General features: G+C 43.1%; 1 protein-coding gene across 2 annotated transcripts in view; it reads left to right on the top strand.

Annotated features, from left to right (window-relative positions):
- Window positions 1-19,285, top strand: part of ankfn1a (ankyrin repeat and fibronectin type III domain containing 1a) — a 124,088-nt gene that overhangs the window by 19,084 nt on the left and 85,719 nt on the right. For both annotated transcript variants that reach the window (XM_075457329.1, XM_075457330.1), the window contains exon 6: window positions 18,165-18,202. In XM_075457329.1, the coding sequence (XP_075313444.1) occupies window positions 18,165-18,202 (38 nt within the window). The remainder of the gene's footprint in view (window positions 1-18,164; window positions 18,203-19,285) is intronic.

Genomic DNA, 19,285 nt, shown 5'->3' on the forward strand with positions numbered 1-19,285 from the left:
CAGAAAGTGAATTCTGCCCATAGAACTGCAAGCAAGATGCCCGTGTTTTGTGCTGTTTACGGCTGCTCCAACCGTTCTACCCGTGAAAAGGACAAAAGTTTTTTTAGAATACCAAAGGTGGTCGTACACAAAGGTGAGAAATATAAAAAGCTAACAGAACAACGCCGTAAAAAATGGATTTTAAACCTACGTCTGCAGTCGGGAGGAGCAGAGTCTGTTTACTCGTGTCTGCAGCGACCACTTCGTCAGAGGTATGTTAGCTAACGGCTAACTTTGTTTTTGTGGCTCTGTTTATATAGCATTGGGTTGTTGTTAAATACTCATTTACTTAGTAATGATTATTAAGTTTCCGGTAGTCTAATATGGGCTTCATTGTGACTTTTTAGGCGTCCCTAGCGCTTTGGGCGACGTTGAGTCGGTAGACTGGGCTCCGACGGTCAAGCTTGGTTATGAAACCACTAAGCCGAAATACAAGGCATCTCTTCAACGAGAGCAAAGGATAATCTAATGTTCCATTCCCACTGATGCCCTCTTATTGTGGGTTGTCAGCTGGATGCTCGGCTGTCTGCATCAGATCTGGGCTCATACCCGGGCTCTCAGCTGTCTGTTGGAGATCCAACATAGCCACTGCACATGCCGACCGTGTTTGTTGGTCCTCCTTGAGCTTCATCCTTTGCTCTCGTTGAAGAGATGCCTTGGATTTCGGCTTAGTGGTTTCATAACCGAGCTTGACCGTCGGAGCCCAGTCTACCGACTCAACGTCGCCCAAAGCGCTAGGGACGCCTAAAAAGTCACAATGAAGCCCATATTAGACTACCGGAAACTTAATAATCATTACTAAGTAAATGAGTATTTAACAACAACCCAATGCTATATAAACAGAGCCACAAAAACAAAGTTAGCAGTTAGCTAACATACCTCTGACGAAGTGGTCGCTGCAGACACGAGTAAACAGACTCTGCTCCTCCCGACTGCAGACGTAGGTTTAAAATCCATTTTTTACGGCGTTGTTCTGTTAGCTTTTTATATTTCTCACCTTTGTGTACGACCACCTTTGGTATTCTAAAAAAAACTTTTGTCCTTTTCACGGGTAGAACGGTTGGAGCAGCCGTAAACAGCACAAAACACGGGCATCTTGCTTGCAGTTCTATGGGCAGAATTCACTTCCTGACAACCATCTGAAAACCGCGCCCCCTTACGACCACGTGACTGAAACCAAGCTATTATGATTACAGTTAATTGAATTCCAATTGGCTTGAATTGGACTTTATTATCCAAGTGCCTTGAGATGACATTTGTTTCATTTGGCGCTATATAAATAAAAATGAATTGAATTGAAAGTGTTCAGGTTTGACTTAAAGAGGAGTTGATGCAGAGCTGCAGTTATCTGGAGTTTGTTCCACAGAATAAAGCCAAAGCTTCTCCAGGTTCGGCTCCAGCTCTGAGCACAGAAAGCAAACCTGTTCCTGAAGGTTCAGAACGCAGCAGAAGGGCTGAGAGGAAACCGGCTGAAGCTTCAAAGACCCCCAGCAGCTCTCTGCAGGGGGCAGAAGCTTCTCTGATCAGTCAGGACGGGGCCTCTGCAGCCTGCTACAAACAGAAGCTCCACCTGCTGGTGTCAGCTGGAGCTTTGGTACCTGAAACCCGAGGTTCTGCACACAGGCGGGGGCAGTTCTGAGCGTGCAGGACCGGATCAGGCATGACTGGGGGCAGCAGGGCCGAGGACCAGGACCGTTTCCAACCAGCTTTAGAACAGAACAGATTATTTAAGAACGTTTCTGTGGCTGTGTTCGAAACCGCCTACTACATACTGCATACTACATTCTACATACTACATACTGCATACTACTCGATCAGACAGTATGCAGAGCGTTTACCCACAATGCATTTCGCTCCTGCCCGAGCCGAAATCAGCCGGCCTGAAGCTGATTTCTCTTAAGCTCTAAACTCTGTAAACTTTAGCAACATTTGAAACATTTTCAGGTGAGAAAGTAGTCGTTTAGATCCCCAACGTGTTGAAAACCTGACATAATATCGGCTGTTTACAGTTTTGTTCCCACGAATTCGGCGCTACTAAAGCTAGCCGCAGTGAGCAACGCACTTCCGGTTATTTTCACAAAATAAAATACCCGTTGCCTTTTATCATAGGGAAAGCCATTACCATACAATTGGTGCTTTTGTTTTGAAAACAGGAAGTGAACCTACCCTCGTTGTCGCTAGCTTGAAACTGCCGTTTTGACAGGAAATGACGATCGGCGACGTCACGTTACGTTGCATCTTGGGTAGTTTGAGTATGAGTAGTAACCTCATGATGCATACCCAACATTTCAGAGAATCTAGTATGCATCCGGGAACTTAAAAAAAAGTTGAAGTTAGTATGAGTAGTATGCAGTTTCGAACACAGCCTCAGTCTCGGTTTGTTCAGACGGGTCCTAAAATAGTCAGTTTAACCTCTGATTCCCCTCCGGTCTGCACCGAGGCATCAGAATGTGATCAGAAGTGTGTTGTGAGGCGTTCCTGCTGCTCACAGGACGCCGTTGTGACACGACGCCGTCGGCGGACAGATTGCTGTTCAGCGCCGGATGCTGTGATGAAGCGGGATGGAGCTGCGCTGTGGGCGGCGCTGCTGCCTGGGACGTCTGAGTGGCTGCTTTTTAAAGGACTGAGTGGGTTCTGGAGGAGATGACTGTGTGCGGGGTCGGATGTGTCACAGCGTCCGCTGATGGCGTTTCACTTCGTTTGTGGGAGGAAACGGCGAGGATCTGCTTCCTGTGGAGCATTTAGAGAAGATGATGTGAACATTTAAGCCAAATATTAGAATATTTTTAAGTATACACAAAACGTGCATCTTTATTTATATAGCGCATTTCACACCACAGGCAACTCAATGTGCTTCACATAAAGACATTTAAAAGAACAGCATAAAGCAGCCATTTAAAGAGAATAAAAAAAAATAGAATAAAAGTTAAAACACAATTAAAAGCAATCAAAGAAGAGGGGAAAAATAAGAATATAAACTCAACCATAAGCACACGGAAAGAGAAATGTTTTTAACCTGGATTTAAAAGTGCTTCCAGTTGGGGCTGATTTTAGTTCTGCTGGTAGTTTGTTCCAGTTGTGTGCAGCATAACAGCTAAAAGCTGCTTCACCGGGTCCAGTTTGAACTCTGGGCTCCACTATCTGACCTGAGTCAGCAGATCTCAGAGCTCTGCTGGGTTTATACTCTGCTAGCATGTCATTCATGTGTTCTGGACCTAAACCATTCCGTGATTTGTAGACAAGCAGCAGAACTTTAAAGTTCTGATGTAAAGACCTGAGAACTGGGGTGATGTGATGTGATCTCTTTGTTCTGGTTAAAACTCGAGCTGCAGCGTTCTGAATGAGCTGCAGCTGTTTGAGACTCTTTTGGGGGAGTCCAGTCAGAAGACCGTTAGCATTAGCATGTAGCATGAATCAGCTTCTCCTGATCTGTTTGGGACATGAAACCCTTCATTTTGGATATGTTCTTAAGTTGATAAAAGGCTGATTTGATATGATTGTTGAAGGTCAGGTCTGAGTATCAGCACGCCGAGGTTCCGGACTTGGGCTGTGTTCCAAACCGCATACTTCTCCTACTTCTCCTACTACTCCTACTAACTTCTTGAGTTAGTATGCGAGTTTAAGTCAGCGAGAAGTTCCCGGATGCATACTAGATTCTCCAAAATGTTGGGTATGCATCATGAGGTTACTACTCATATTCAAACTACCCAAGATGCAACGTAACGTGACGTCGCCGATCGTCATTTCCTGTCAAAATGGCAGTTTCAAGCTAGCTACAACGAGGGTAGGTTCACTTCCTGTTTTCAAAACAAAAGCACCAATTGTATGGTAATAGCTTTCCCTATGATAAAAGGCAACGGGTATTTTATTTTGTGAAAATAACAGGAAGTGCGTTGCTCACTGCGGCTAGCTTTAGCAGCGCCGAATTCGTGGGAACAAAATTGTAAATAGCTGGTATTTTGTCAGGTTTTCAACACGTTGGGGATCTAAACGACTACTTTCTCACCTGAAAATGTTTCAAATGTTGCTAAAGTTTACAGAGTTTAGAGCTTAAGGGAAATCAGCTTCAGGCCGGCTGATTTCAGCTCAGGCAGGAGCGAAATGCATTGTGGGTAAACGCTCTGCATGTCTGATCGATGAGTATGCAGTATGCGGTTTCGAACACAGCCATGGTCTTAAGTTTCTAGAGACCTTGGTAGAAACCTCTTCTCTTTGTTGCCAAACACAATGACCTCAGTTTTTTCTTGATTTAACTGAAGGAAATTTTGGTTCCATCAACTTTTTTCAGACCGCTGGAGGAAGTCATCGTGGTTAGAAGTCCTTTAGAGTTCCCAACATCAACGGTTTTATCAGATTTTACCGGTTCAGCCGGTTTCTCTGAAGCCGGCCGGAAACGAATCGTTTCCAGGCAACGCAGGCGGCCGAACGCGTGCACAGAGACGCGCTGGTGGAAAATCCTCACCTGGTGTTTACCTGGCCCTCATAAAGTATTATTCAGGACGCCTCCTCCCAGTTTCAGAGCTGCTGCACATCCATCCACCTCCACCCGGCTCTTTATTCCCACATGAGCTGCAGCCAACAGTTTTACTTCAATCGTTTTTTTATTGAAACTATAATGTTGTAAACGGCTCAAAACAAGCAAATCCAAATCATGACGACATCATTTAACAGAAGCTTTTCCATCCACCGAGAGAAAAAATATCTGTGTTCAGGAGCTAAGCTGTAACGATGCTCCGCCGGCGTGTTGCTGTGGTAACGGGCTGAGCAGGGCGGTCCTTACGTCCTCCTGGGGGATCCGAAGGAGTTCCAGGAACAAAACGTGCCGTCGGTTATCATTTAATCTGCTCTCTGACTGGCAGAAATGTTGCACAGAAACCTGAGCAGGAGGGATGTTGGATGTCGGTGCGCTCAGCGCCAGCAGGGGGCGCCACCTCCTTCTCTGGCAGCAGGGTCAGGGCATCACGAGCTCTGGGTCACACAGCGGAGCTCCGGGCTGTGAAACGTGGAGATGGGATGGCTGCTGTGCACCTGCATGAATGGAAGCAGAGATGAATAGATGTTTGTATCTCTGAGCTTCATGTTTTTCTCGTAGTCGTGATGTTCACGATGATTATAATAATTATGATGGTAACCGTAGCAGCCGTCTCAGGGCAGCTGCGTCTCCTCGCACAGCAGAGATCACATGTTCGCCATCTGCTTTTACACAGATTAATGGACAATACGGGTCCAATTCCAAGCGTTTTAGTCCACGTTCTGGGAAATGAGGAAATTATTACCTCTTTCTCTTTATCCGTACCTGTGGATCCAAACGTTACAGCTGTGGGGGTGTAGAGATTAACCGATGAAACAAACTGCACCTGATGTTAATGGACCCCAGATTTAAATGTGCCACAAACCAGATCAGAGTCCATTTCTGCATCGACGTCGGGGTGAAAAGGTGTTTAACAGAGACTCTGAACAGGTGTTTAACAGAGACCCTGAACAGGTGTTTAACAGACTCTGAACAGGTGTTTAACAGACCCTGAACAGGTGTTTAACAGACCCTGAACAGGTGTTTAACAGACTCTGAACAGGTGTTTAACAGAGACTCTGAACAGGTGTTTAACAGAGACTCTGAACAGGTGTTTAACAGACTCTGAACAGGTGTTTAACACACACTCTGAACAGGTGTTTAACAGACTCTGAACAGGTGTTTAACAGACCCTGAACAGGTGTTTAACAGAGACCCTGAACAGGTGTTTAACAGACTCTGAACAGGTGTTTAACAGAGACTCTGAACAGGTGTTTAACAGAGACTCTGAACAGGTGTTTAACAGAGACTCTGAACAGGTGTTTAACAGACTCTGAACAGGTGTTTAACAGACTCTGAACAGGTGTTTAACAGACTCTGAACAGGTGTTTAACAGACTCTGAACAGGTGTTTAACAGAGACCCTGAACAGGTGTTTAACAGAGACCCTGAACAGGTGTTTAAATGAGACTCTGAACAGGTGTTTAACAGAGACTCTGAACAGGTGTTTAACAGAGACTCTGAACAGGTGTTTAACAGAGACTCTGAACAGGTGTTTAACAGAGACTCTGAACAGGTGTTTAACAGAGACTCTGAACAGGTGTTTAACAGAGACTCTGAACAGGTGTTTAACAGAGACTCTGAACAGGTGTTTAACAGAGACTCTGAACAGGTGTTTAACAGAGACTCTGAACAGGTGTTTAACAGAGACCCTGAACAGGTGTTTAACAGAGACTCTGAACAGGTGTTTAACAGACTCTGAACAGGTGTTTAACAGAGACCCTGAACAGGTGTTTAACAGAGACTCTGAACAGGTGTTTAACAGAGACCCTGAACAGGTGTTTAACAGAGACTCTGAACAGGTGTTTAACAGAGACTCTGAACAGGTGTTTAACAGAGACTCTGAACAGGTGTTTAACAGACTCTGAACAGGTGTTTAACAGACACTCTGAACAGGTGTTTAACAGAGACTCTGAACAGGTGTTTAACAGAGACTCTGAACAGGTGTTTAACAGAGACTCTGAACAGGTGTTTAACAGACTCTGAACAGGTGTTTAACAGAGACTCTGAACAGGTGTTTAACAGAGACCCTGAACAGGTGTTTAACAGACTCTGAACAGGTGTTTAACAGACTCTGAACAGGTGTTTAACAGAGACCCTGAACAGGTGTTTAACAGACTCTGAACAGGTGTTTAACAGACCCTGAACAGGTGTTTAACAGACTCTGAACAGGTGTTTAACAGAGACCCTGAACAGGTGTTTAACAGACTCTGAACAGGTGTTTAACAGACTCTGAACAGGTGTTTAACAGAGACTCTGAACAGGTGTTTAACAGACTCTGAACAGGTGTTTAACAGACCCTGAACAGGTGTTTAACAGAGACCCTGAACAGGTGTTTAACAGACTCTGAACAGGTGTTTAACAGAGACTCTGAACAGGTGTTTAACAGACTCTGAACAGGTGTTTAACAGAGACTCTGAACAGGTGTTTAACAGAGACTCTGAACAGGTGTTTAACAGAGACTCTGAACAGGTGTTTAACAGAGACTCTGAACAGGTGTTTAACAGAGACTCTGAACAGGTGTTTAACAGAGACCCTGAACAGGTGTTTAACAGAGACTCTGAACAGGTGTTTAACAGACTCTGAACAGGTGTTTAACAGAGACTCTGAACAGGTGTTTAACAGAGACTCTGAACAGGTGTTTAACAGAGACCCTGAACAGGTGTTTAACAGAGACTCTGAACAGGTGTTTAACAGAGACCCTGAACAGGTGTTTAACAGAGACTCTGAACAGGTGTTTAACAGAGACCCTGAACAGGTGTTTAACAGAGACCCTGAACAGGTGTTTAACAGAGACTCTGAACAGGTGTTTAACAGACTCTGAACAGGTGTTTAACAGAGACTCTGAACAGGTGTTTAACAGAGACTCTGAACAGGTGTTTAACAGACTCTGAACAGGTGTTTAACAGAGACTCTGAACAGGTGTTTAACAGAGACCCTGAACAGGTGTTTAACAGACTCTGAACAGGTGTTTAACAGAGACTCTGAACAGGTGTTTAACAGAGACTCTGAACAGGTGTTTAACAGACTCTGAACAGGTGTTTAACACACACTCTGAACAGGTGTTTAACAGAGACTCTGAACAGGTGTTTAACAGAGACCCTGAACAGGTGTTTAACAGAGACTCTGAACAGGTGTTTAACAGAGACCCTGAACAGGTGTTTAACAGACTCTGAACAGGTGTTTAACAGAGACTCTGAACAGGTGTTTAACAGACTCTGAACAGGTGTTTAACAGAGACCCTGAACAGGTGTTTAACAGAGACTCTGAACAGGTGTTTAACAGAGACTCTGAACAGGTGTTTAACAGAGACTCTGAACAGGTGTTTAACGGAGACTCTGAACAGGTGTTTAACACACACTCTGAACAGGTGTTTAACAGAGACCCTGAACAGGTGTTTAACAGAGACCCTGAACAGGTGTTTAACAGAGACCCTGAACAGGTGTTTAACAGAGACCCTGAACAGGTGTTTAACAGAGACTCTGAACAGGTGTTTAACAGAGACTCTGAACAGGTGTTTAACAGAGACTCTGAACAGGTGTTTAACAGAGACTCTGAACAGGTGTTTAACAGAGACCCTGAACAGGTGTTTAACAGACTCTGAACAGGTGTTTAACAGACCCTGAACAGGTGTTTAACAGAGACCCTGAACAGGTGTTTAACAGAGACTCTGAACAGGTGTTTAACAGACCCTGAACAGGTGTTTAACAGAGACTCTGAACAGGTGTTTAACAGACTCTGAACAGGTGTTTAACAGAGACTCTGAACAGGTGTTTAACAGACTCTGAACAGGTGTTTAACAGAGACCCTGAACAGGTGTTTAACACACACTCTGAACAGGTGTTTAACAGAGACTCTGAACAGGTGTTTAACAGAGACTCTGAACAGGTGTTTAACAGAGACTCTGAACAGGTGTTTAACAGAGACTCTGAACAGGTGTTTAACAGAGACCCTGAACAGGTGTTTAACAGAGACTCTGAACAGGTGTTTAACAGAGACTCTGAACAGGTGTTTAACAGAGACTCTGAACAGGTGTTTAACAGACTCTGAACAGGTGTTTAACAGACTCTGAACAGGTGTTTAACAGACCCTGAACAGGTGTTTAACAGAGACCCTGAACAGATGTTTAACAGACTCTGAACAGGTGTTTAACAGAGACTCTGAACAGGTGTTTAACAGAGACTCTGAACAGGTGTTTAACAGAGATTCTGAAGGAGTGGGGCGAGCTGATGGCGTCCGGAACATCTGAGTCGGTGTTGTGTTTACTCCGCAGGTTTTCTCAGGCCGCTCTTTGGATTTATTTACCCTGCAGGGTATGAAGCGGCCTCCCACTGGGCCAATCACATCAGGGCACAAGTCAAGCGAGTCTCTCTGAACATCCATTAAGCTGCTCCTCTGCTCCCCATCCTCCGTGAATCACCCACCATGAAATATTAGCTCCATAAATTCAGCCTGCCATCTTTTTTAATCCCTTAAAAATAAAACACGCCGTGGAACGGATGATTGGTGCCTCCCCCCCGCCGCCGCCGCCGCCTCAGGAGTGTGTGTCTGCATGATATGAGAAGCCTTCATAAACAAGCGTTTCCTCCTGTTTTACTGCTGCTCTGCACATGCACTAAATGACCCGACGCCTTCACAGCAGAGGAGCTGCGCTCGCCGGGTTTTACTCGATATTTTTTAAAATCTGGAGGAGTTTAGATACGTCTTCCTGTTTTTAGGTCTGTGGCTTCAGTAAAACTAGCCAGAGATACTGAATTTGGCGTTTTTTGGCGTTGGTGTGAACGTGTCACGCTGCATCGGCTGGAGTCAGATTTCCAAAAAGCAGCTTAACTCACCGTCTACAGGAACGCTCGTATGTGCTGCTGAATCCTCAGGAAAACAGATCAGATGTCGAGTCCCAGCATCCTGATTCAGAGGTCTGATCTGAAGGAAGGACTCGTGCACATTTACCTGAACACTCAGCGGAAGAGAAACTGGAGCTGGAGATGCTGCTCCTCATGGTGCAAAACACTCCACAGAAATACTAAAGTAATGAAAGGAAAAACATCCACTAATAACATAAATTAGATGAGATGAGTTCCTGTTCAGGATGAGATGAGACAAAAAGAAAACAAAACCAAGAAGAACCTTAAAAACCTTTTTGTTGGTGCAACTCCACCTTCAGCAGGTGAAGCACAGCAGGTGCAACTCCACCTTTAGCAGGTGAAGCACAGCAGGTGCAACTCCACCTTTAGCAGGTGAAGCACAGCAGGTGCAACTCCACCTTTAGCAGGTGAAGCACAGCAGGGAACACAGTCTCTGGTGCTGAGTACCAGCTGGATTCTGCCTGAACTTCAGCTCTGAGCAGGCGAACGCACGCCGTCAGGTGTCGCTGTCAGGTGGGGTGGGTGCGAGAAAGGATGCAGATTCTTTCAAAAACAAAACTTGGTTTATTTTCAAAAAAGGTTTTAACAAAGAGCGCGGCTGAGTTGGATATCAAAAACTAAACTGTGACAAAAACAAAATAAAACATGGCTATGGCTTAGAATAAACAAGAAAGGTACTTAACTGTGGCTTGGCATGAAAGGTGAATGCAGGGACAAGTGAGGATCTGGGAAAGAACATGAACAAACCGGGAGACTAAATACTGTGGAGGGTGATTGGTGAATGAGTTCAGCTGATGGCAGGGCAGGAGAAAGACTGAGGAAAAAGGTGGCAAAGCATGGCAACTAAATACAAGACCTGAACCAAAACTTAACAAAACTAAGGCTGTGTTCGAAACCGCATACTTCTCCTACTACTCATACTAACTTTAACTTTTTTAAGTTCCCGGATGCATACTAGATTCTCTGAAATGTTGGGTATGCATCATGAGGTTACTACTCATACTCAAACTACCCAAGATGCAACGTAACGTGACGTCGCCGATCGTCATTTCCTGTCAAAACGGCAGTTTCAAGCTAGCTACAACGAGGGTAGGTTCACTTCCTGTTTTCAAAACAAAAGCACCAATTGTATCGTAATGGCTTTCCCTGTGATAAAAGGCAACGGGTATTTTATTTTGTGAAAATAACCGGAAGTGCGTTGCTCACTGCGGCTAGCTTTAGTAGCGCCGAATTCGTGGGAACAAAATTGTAAACAGCCGGTATTTTGTCAGGTTTTCAACACGTTGGGGATCTAAACGACTACTTTCTCGCCTGAAAATGTTTCAAATGTTGCTAAAGTTTACAGAGTTTAGAGCTTAAGAGAAATCAGCTTCAGGCCGGCTTATTTCGGCTCGGGCAGGAGCGAAATGCATTGTGGGTAAACGCTCTGCATACTGTCTGATCGATGAGTATGCAGTTTGCAAGTATGTAGTATGTGGTTTCGAACACAGGTATGGTAAAAACTAACTTAAACAGAAACTAAAAACGTGGCAAAAAACCCACAGACATGACATGTCGCACGTCTTTAATTAAAACCAGAGGCTCCATCACGCCGCTGTCTGCCAGCTGAGACGGCGTCCTCCGACATGAAAGCGTCCTTTCAGGACAGCAGAAGAAGAACGAGCTGACATTCTCTGGATTGAGTCGGGTCAGCGGAGATGAGAGGCTCCACGTCTTTGTTCTCAGAACACTGACCCGATGAAGAAGATGGCGGCTCAGGAACAAACAGAGCGGCTCCTCACACATCAGATGATTTGATTGGATGATCGGAGAGGCGATCTGCTCCAGATGATAGAAACCGGACACAGAGAGACAGAAAGCAAACAGCTGGAGGCTGAAATCTGCCCGCTTTGGTTCTGCAGACGCCTGCTGGGTGTTAACGGCGCTGGAAGCTCTGACCGGATCCAACACCAGCAGATACCACGACTCAGCAGTGAATAAAACCGTTAAATCTTTCACTTACTTTCATTCCTGCCTGACACCCGGTGATGTAGGAACAGGAAATGTTCCAGGAACAACTACGGGACGAATTAACAAAGAAAGAAAGTTGAGTTTTTATTCAAGAGGACAAACTTTGTGTCCCTGACGGGACTCCGTACCTTCATCTGCGTTCTCAGAGTTCTGTTGCACAGATAAATCCCTCAGAGGAACCAGTTTACTCGTGTTTATCGATCCAAATAGAACTGGAACAGAGATCCTCGTCGGGTTTGAGCGTCAAACTGACCAAACTGCACCAGAGTGTTCACAGCCACCCGGTAACAGGTTTCAACTCAGATCAGAGGACCGTGTGCAGAGCCTTTCATTTTCACAAGATAGAACAGAGGAAAGAATAGAAGAAGAGACAAGAAGAGGAGAAAAAGAGAAGAGAGACAGAAAAAATAAGAGAGAAGAAAAGAAGAGAAGAGAAAATAAAAGAAGAGAAGAGAGACAGGGAAAATAAAAGAAGAGAAAAAAAGAAGAGAGACAGAGGAAAGAAGAGAAGAAGAGACAAGAAGAGGAGAAGAAAATAGGCCCCTCTACTCATAACAACTTTCCCTCTCAGCATCCTCGCCTGTTGTCATGACGACAGAATAAAACCCTCAGTCTCCTCATCTCCTCACAGCATCCGTCACGCATGACAGAACTGAGCGAACACTTAATTTCCTGCGTGGAAACATCACACACCAGGAAACCAGCCACTCAGAAACTTCCTCTGCTCAGCCGTCCTGCGTTAGTCTGGCAGCCAATCAGGGCGCAGCGTCCACAGCTCGTCAGTGGTTAGATTCAGACGAATCAGGAGCAGAACAAACAGCCAAAGGTATGAACTCCAACACCAGCAGTGAGCCTCACCTTCAGACAGGGAGACCAGAGGAAAGCAAACAGTAACCAGACGGTCATCAGAGGATCATAAGCCAGCAGCAAACATCCCACTGAGTTCTGGAAGCTTTACCGTTGCTCTGAGACTCTGTGTTCACACGGAGCCCACTTTAAGAAACAGCCGAGATTAAAGTGTGAAAACTGTGCATTTGTTGGTTCTTCTTCATTAAAGTTGTGTGGAAGAATCCCCAAAGTTTCCCAAAGGAAGAATGTTCTCACCTTCACAGGTGCAACACAGGCTTGATTACAGCGAGGAGCTCTGATTGGTCTGTGAGGAACTAACGCTCTCTTTCTCCTCACTTTGGCTGTGTTCGAAACCACATACTACATACTACATACTGCATACTACATATTACATATTACATACTACATACTACATATTACATATTACATACTGCATACTACATACTACATACTACATACTACATACTACATATTACATACTACATATTACATACTACATACTGCATACTACATACTACATATTACATACTGCATACTGCATACTGCATACTACATACTACATATTACATACTACATACTACATATTACATACTGCATACTACGTATTACATATTACATACTGCATACTGCGTACTACATACTACATACTACATACTACACACTACATACTGCATACTACATACTGCATACTGCATACTGCATACTACATACTACATATTACATACTACATACTACATATTACATACTGCATACTACGTATTACATATTACATACTGCATACTGCGTACTACATACTACATACTACATACTACATATTACATACTGCATACTGCATACTACATACTACATATTACATACTACATACCACATACTACATACTACATATTACATACTGCATACTACGTATTACATATTACATACTGCATACTGCGTACTACATACTACATACTACATACTACATATTACATACTGCATACTGCATACTACATACTACATATTACATACTACATACCACATACTACATATTACATACTACATATTACATACCACATACTACATACTACATATTACATACTGCATACTACATATTACATACTGCATACCGCATACTACATATTACATACCGCATACTACATATTACATAAAGCATACTGCATATTACATACTGCATACTACATACTACATACCGCATACTACATATTACATACTACATACTGCATACTACATACTACATACCACATACTACATACTACATATTACATACTGCATACCGCATACTACATATTACATACCGCATACTACATATTACATACTTCATACTGCATATTACATATTACATACTGCATACCGCATACTACATATTACATACCGCATACTACATATTACATACCGCATACTGCATATTACATACTGCATACTACATACTACATACCGCATACTACATATTACATACTGCATACTACATACTGCATACTGCATACCACATACTACATACTGCATATTACATACTGCATACTACATATTACATACTACATACCACATACTACATACTACATATTACATACTGCATACCGCATACTACATATTACATACCGCATACTACATATTACATACTGCATATTACATACTGCATACTACATACTACATACCGCATACTACATATTACATACTGCATACTGCATATTACATACTGCATACTACATACCGCATACTACATACTGCATACTACATACTACATATTGCATACTGCATACTGCATACTACATACTACATACCGCATACTACATATTGCATACTGCATATTACATACTGCATACTACATACCGCATACTACATACTGCATACTACATACTACATATTACATACTGCATACTGCATATTACATACTACATACCGCATACTACATTCTACATACTGCATACTGCATACTACATATTACATACTGCATACTGCATGCTACATACTACATATTACATACCGCATACTACATATTACATACTGCATACTGCATACTACATACTACATATTACATACTGCATACTGCATACTACATACCGCATACTACATACTGCAAACTGCATACTACATACTACATATTACATACCGCACACTACATATTACGTACCGCATACTGCATACTACATACTACATACTGCATACTACATATTACATACTGCAAACTGCATACTACATACTACATATTACATACCGCATACTACATATTACATACTGCATACTGCATACTACATATTACATACTGCATACTGCATACTACATACTACATATTACATACTGCAAACTGCATACTACATACTACATATTACGTACCGCATACTACATATTACATACTGCAAACTGCATACTACATACTACATATTACATACCGCATACTACATATTACATACTGCATACTGCATACTACATACTACATATTACATACTGCAAACTGCATACTACATACTACATATTACATACCGCACACTACATATTACATACTGCATACTGCATACTACATATTACATACTGCATACTGCATACGACATACTACATACTGCATACTGCATACTGCATACTACATACTACGTACCGCATACTACATATTACATACTGCAAACTGCATACTACATACTACATATTACGTACCGCATACTACATATTACATACTGCAAACTGCATACTACATACTACATATTACATACCGCATACTACATATTACATACTGCATACTGCATACTACGTACCGCATACTACATATTACATACTTCCATACTGCATACTCATCGATCAGACAGTATGCAGAGAGTTTACCCACAATGCATTGCGCTCCTGCCCGAGCCGAAATCAGCCGGCCTGAAGCTGATTTCCCTTAAACTCTAAACTCTGTAAACTTTAGCAACATTTGAAACATTTTCAGGTGAGAAAGTAGTCGTTTAGATCCCCAACGTGTTGAAAACAATTTTGTTCCCACAAATTCGGCGCTACTAAAGCTAGCCACAGCGAGCAACGCACTTCCTGTTATTTTCACAAAATAAAATACCCGTTGCCTTTTATCATAGGGAAAGCCATTACCATACAATTGGTGCTTTTGTTTTGAAAACAGGAAGTGAACCTACCCTCGTTATAGCTAGCTTGAAACTGCCGTTTTGACAGGAAATGACGATCGGCGACGTCACGTTACGTTGCACCTTGGGTAGTTTGAGTATGAGTAGTAACCTCATGATGCATACCCAACATTTCAGAGAATCTAGTATGCATCCGGGAACTTCTGCTTACTCAAACTCGCATACTAACTCAAAAAGTTAGTATGAGTAGTAGGAGAAGTATGTGGTTTCGAACACAGCCTTTGTCTTTGACGCAGACACTCAGTGGGGTCACATGGCCCTGAAAGGATCGGATTATTGGCTAAATTACAATCAGAATGAGTTATTAAGGGTAATTCTCCTTGGATATATGGCGGTGAATGAATGGGATCAGAGGCACAAAGCGTGTCGTACCCCGGTATGATAGGTGGCGCTGTACCCATTCCAGCTGTTACTAATAGAGCCACTTCCTGTTGACCTCTTCACCACCAACAACAACAACAAACTCAGGCATTGGAGAAAGATGGAGAACGCAGAGCCAGATGAAGCTACGTCCCTCTACATTTGCTCTGTGATGAGCTGCTTGTTGCACAAACGCGATGCCCAACGGAGCGTTCTCCATCGCGTTGTTTGTTTCTTTCTGACGGCGACAACAACAGGAATATCGTCTCCTTTGACTTCCGGGTCACGACCCCGGGAAAACATCTGGAGCATGCGCAGAACGCAAAGTCTGATTCACCACGTGCTTCAGCGTCTACAAGCAGGTTTAGAGTGACTTTCAACCCAGTTATCTCGGGGTCTGAATCCCATCCGATCCAGTTCTTAGTCAGATTAAGGTGTCTACATGCACTTAATAACTCAGTCTGATTGTAATTTAGCCAATAATCCGATCCTTTCTGTGCCATGTGACCCCATATACTGTGTAGTTGACTGATTAGGTCTGCATCCATCTGTGATTCTGGACTCAGACCGCCCTGTTTTGTAGGGATGTGAAAACCAGACGAGGTTCCTGAGAGGAACTCAGAGGTCCAGAAGGACTGAGTTTAACCCCGAAGCCTCTCTGTAGGCAGCATAAGGGACTGGATCTGATCCAGGCAGCCAGGGGAGGAGGGTCATGTGACCCTTTTGGTCTGCAGCAGACCGTCTGTAAGGGATACCTTGTTCATGCTGGGAGGTAACCACAGTCTGTACCGGGAGGTGGTGTCGGACGGGGTCAGAACCAACCTGATTTTACTGATGTTCTAAAGATCTGAGGAGGAGGAGGACTGGTCAGCAGGCGTCACACAATGATGAAAGAGGTGACCTTTATGTTGATGCTGGGAGGGAGCGATGGGCCAATATTTTAGTCTTAAAGAGGTTTATTTGGAGGCTGCGTTCCATCAGCCATGTGAATATATTTGATAAATGAGCTGAGAACCGTGCTGAAACCGTGGGGTCAGCTGGTGGGAACAGTTGGGTATCATCTGCATAGCAGTGAAATAAGAAGCCATACGAGCTGATGGCGGGGCCTGAGGAGGTGGTGTTTATCATAAAGAAAAGGGCTCCCAGCGTCCAGCTTTGGGGCGTCCCTGGAGAGACCAGATGGGGTTCATGATGCTTCAGAAGAACCGTATCAGATCTCACCAAACTACATGTTTAAATGCAAAGTTTAACCCTCATACCTGATTTAAAACAGCTTAATTTCTGAAAAGGGACATTTTTGTCCCCATTTAAAAGAACCTAAAAACATCATATGGTAATAATTTTTTCCGCTTTTTTTTTCATAGATATTTTATTCCACTTCAGTTCTGATCATAACCACCAAGTTTTCAATTATTTTCAAAAATTTAACCCTTTAAATACTGGTTTATATGATGTAAACGCCAATTTCTGTAAAAAAAAAAAAAAAAAAAAAAAAAGAAACACAAAAACTGCTATATTTTCAATATATAGAATGCAAAGTGGAATTGTTGAGTCGAGATAAATATGGTCTGGGATATGTCAATGATCAGCAACAACATTTTTGGAGGTTTTAATTTTTTTGCTAGGTCTGATTTTTTAAAGAAAAAAAGAAAAAAACTCCTTAATTTCTGAAAAGGGACATTTTTGCCCCCTTTTAAAACGACCTAAAAACATATATTAATATTTTTTTTCATAAATCTTTTCTTCCACTTCAGTTCTGATCATAGCTACCAAGTTTTTAATTATTTTTAAAAGATTAACCCTTTAAATACCTGTGTATATGAGGTAAACACCAATTTCTGTTCAAACTCACACACAAAAAGTGCTGTATTTTCAATGTATGCAATGCAAAGTGAAATATGCTATGGGGGATTATTAGGTCTGGGATATGTCATTGATGAGCTGCAACATCAGTTTTATCAGCTTTTTAGTTTTTCTGATATGGCAGAAACGGCTCCCATAGACATCCATTATAATGAATACAGCATTAGACTATGGCACACACACACACACACACACACACACACATTTCTACACGATGAAAAATTGCATTGTATATGATGTGTGTTTGAAAGTCCAAAAAATAGTCGAAAATGTACAACTGGACCAAATATGAGTATAACTATCTACAGTGTGAAATTAGAGGAGAAAGTACACCCCAAGTGGAGAAAAATGCCCCCTCTCAGGGTTCAAAGTGCTGCAGTTTCTGAGCTTTATGGGGGAAATGATCCGTACCATCAGCTAACACAGCTCCATCCTTCGGTGTGAAGCGGTGTAATGACTCTGATCCTTTCCTCTGTTTCCTCCGCAGGGCCTGGAAACCTCTGGACCCTATGACAGCAGGAAAAAGTGAGTCTCTGTTTTTACGCCTTCAGCATCTCTCAGCACTGAAACCATGCTGTCATCCCGCAGTTTTATTCATTCTTTCACTTTATTGTCTGAAAGGAGCCCTGAAATGATAAGTCATGATTTTTAATAAAACCAGAGGCACCGACTCTTCTCCAACAAACCCGATTACATCGCTGCTCTTATTGCTTTCCATTCTCACCGACTGAAATTGGATACTTTTAGCAGAGGAAAGAAACCTGGACTGAAATCTGAAAAAAAGGATTTTCGGCCACCTGAGAGGAGAGCGTGTCAGCAGCCTGGTTATCAGTTCCAGGGTGAAAAAGAAAAAACAAACCAGAGAGCTAAAGAATCTGCTGAGAAGTGACAGAAAAAGCCTGAGAATCATCAGACTGAAAAGTTTGAGCAGCTCTGAAAGGTCAGATCTGCTCATGGTCTGAGTCTTCTGATGAGTTTTTGATGGTTAAAAGCAGGTAAAAATCCTCTGATGAATATTCTCTGGAAAAGCTCTCAGACTTATTTCAACCCGTTTCCTGCCGAGGCCGCAGGTCAGAAATGGAAGTCTGAGAGCTTTCTCAGGTAAATGTTGTTTGGATTTACAGACAGAAGATGAGCTCAGAGCAACACTCAGAGTTTTTCCACCTGTTCCCGGCGTCTTAATGAAACATCTGCCGTGTTTCAGCCTCTTCTCTGCACAGCTGTGTTGGCAGCGGCTGGTTTTACCGTCCCAGGGAGACTCACATCTGTCCTGCAGCTTCGTGCTGCCATGAAAACGATTCCACTCAGTGACCTCTGAACCGCGTATCGCTGTCAGCCCGAACCGTCGGATCAGCGTCACACTTCTGTGCTTTGAACTCTGTGTAATGACCAAGACCACCATCCCTTCTGCTGGCATGAGTTAGCTCAGCAGACCGGGTGAGTTTACTCTCTGAGATCAGCTGAGAAGATCTGACATCCAGGAGAGGCTCCGAGAAGATTCAAGCTCCCATACCGATGTCTCCTGGTGGAGGTTCAAGGCTGATTTAGGGTTAGTGTAGGGTTAGGGTTAGTGTTGGGTTAGTTTAGGGTTTGTGTAGGGTTAGGGTA

This window comes from Odontesthes bonariensis, chromosome 23 (assembly GCF_027942865.1).
Source record: "Odontesthes bonariensis isolate fOdoBon6 chromosome 23, fOdoBon6.hap1, whole genome shotgun sequence".
Taxonomy (NCBI): Eukaryota; Metazoa; Chordata; class Actinopteri; order Atheriniformes; family Atherinopsidae; genus Odontesthes; species Odontesthes bonariensis.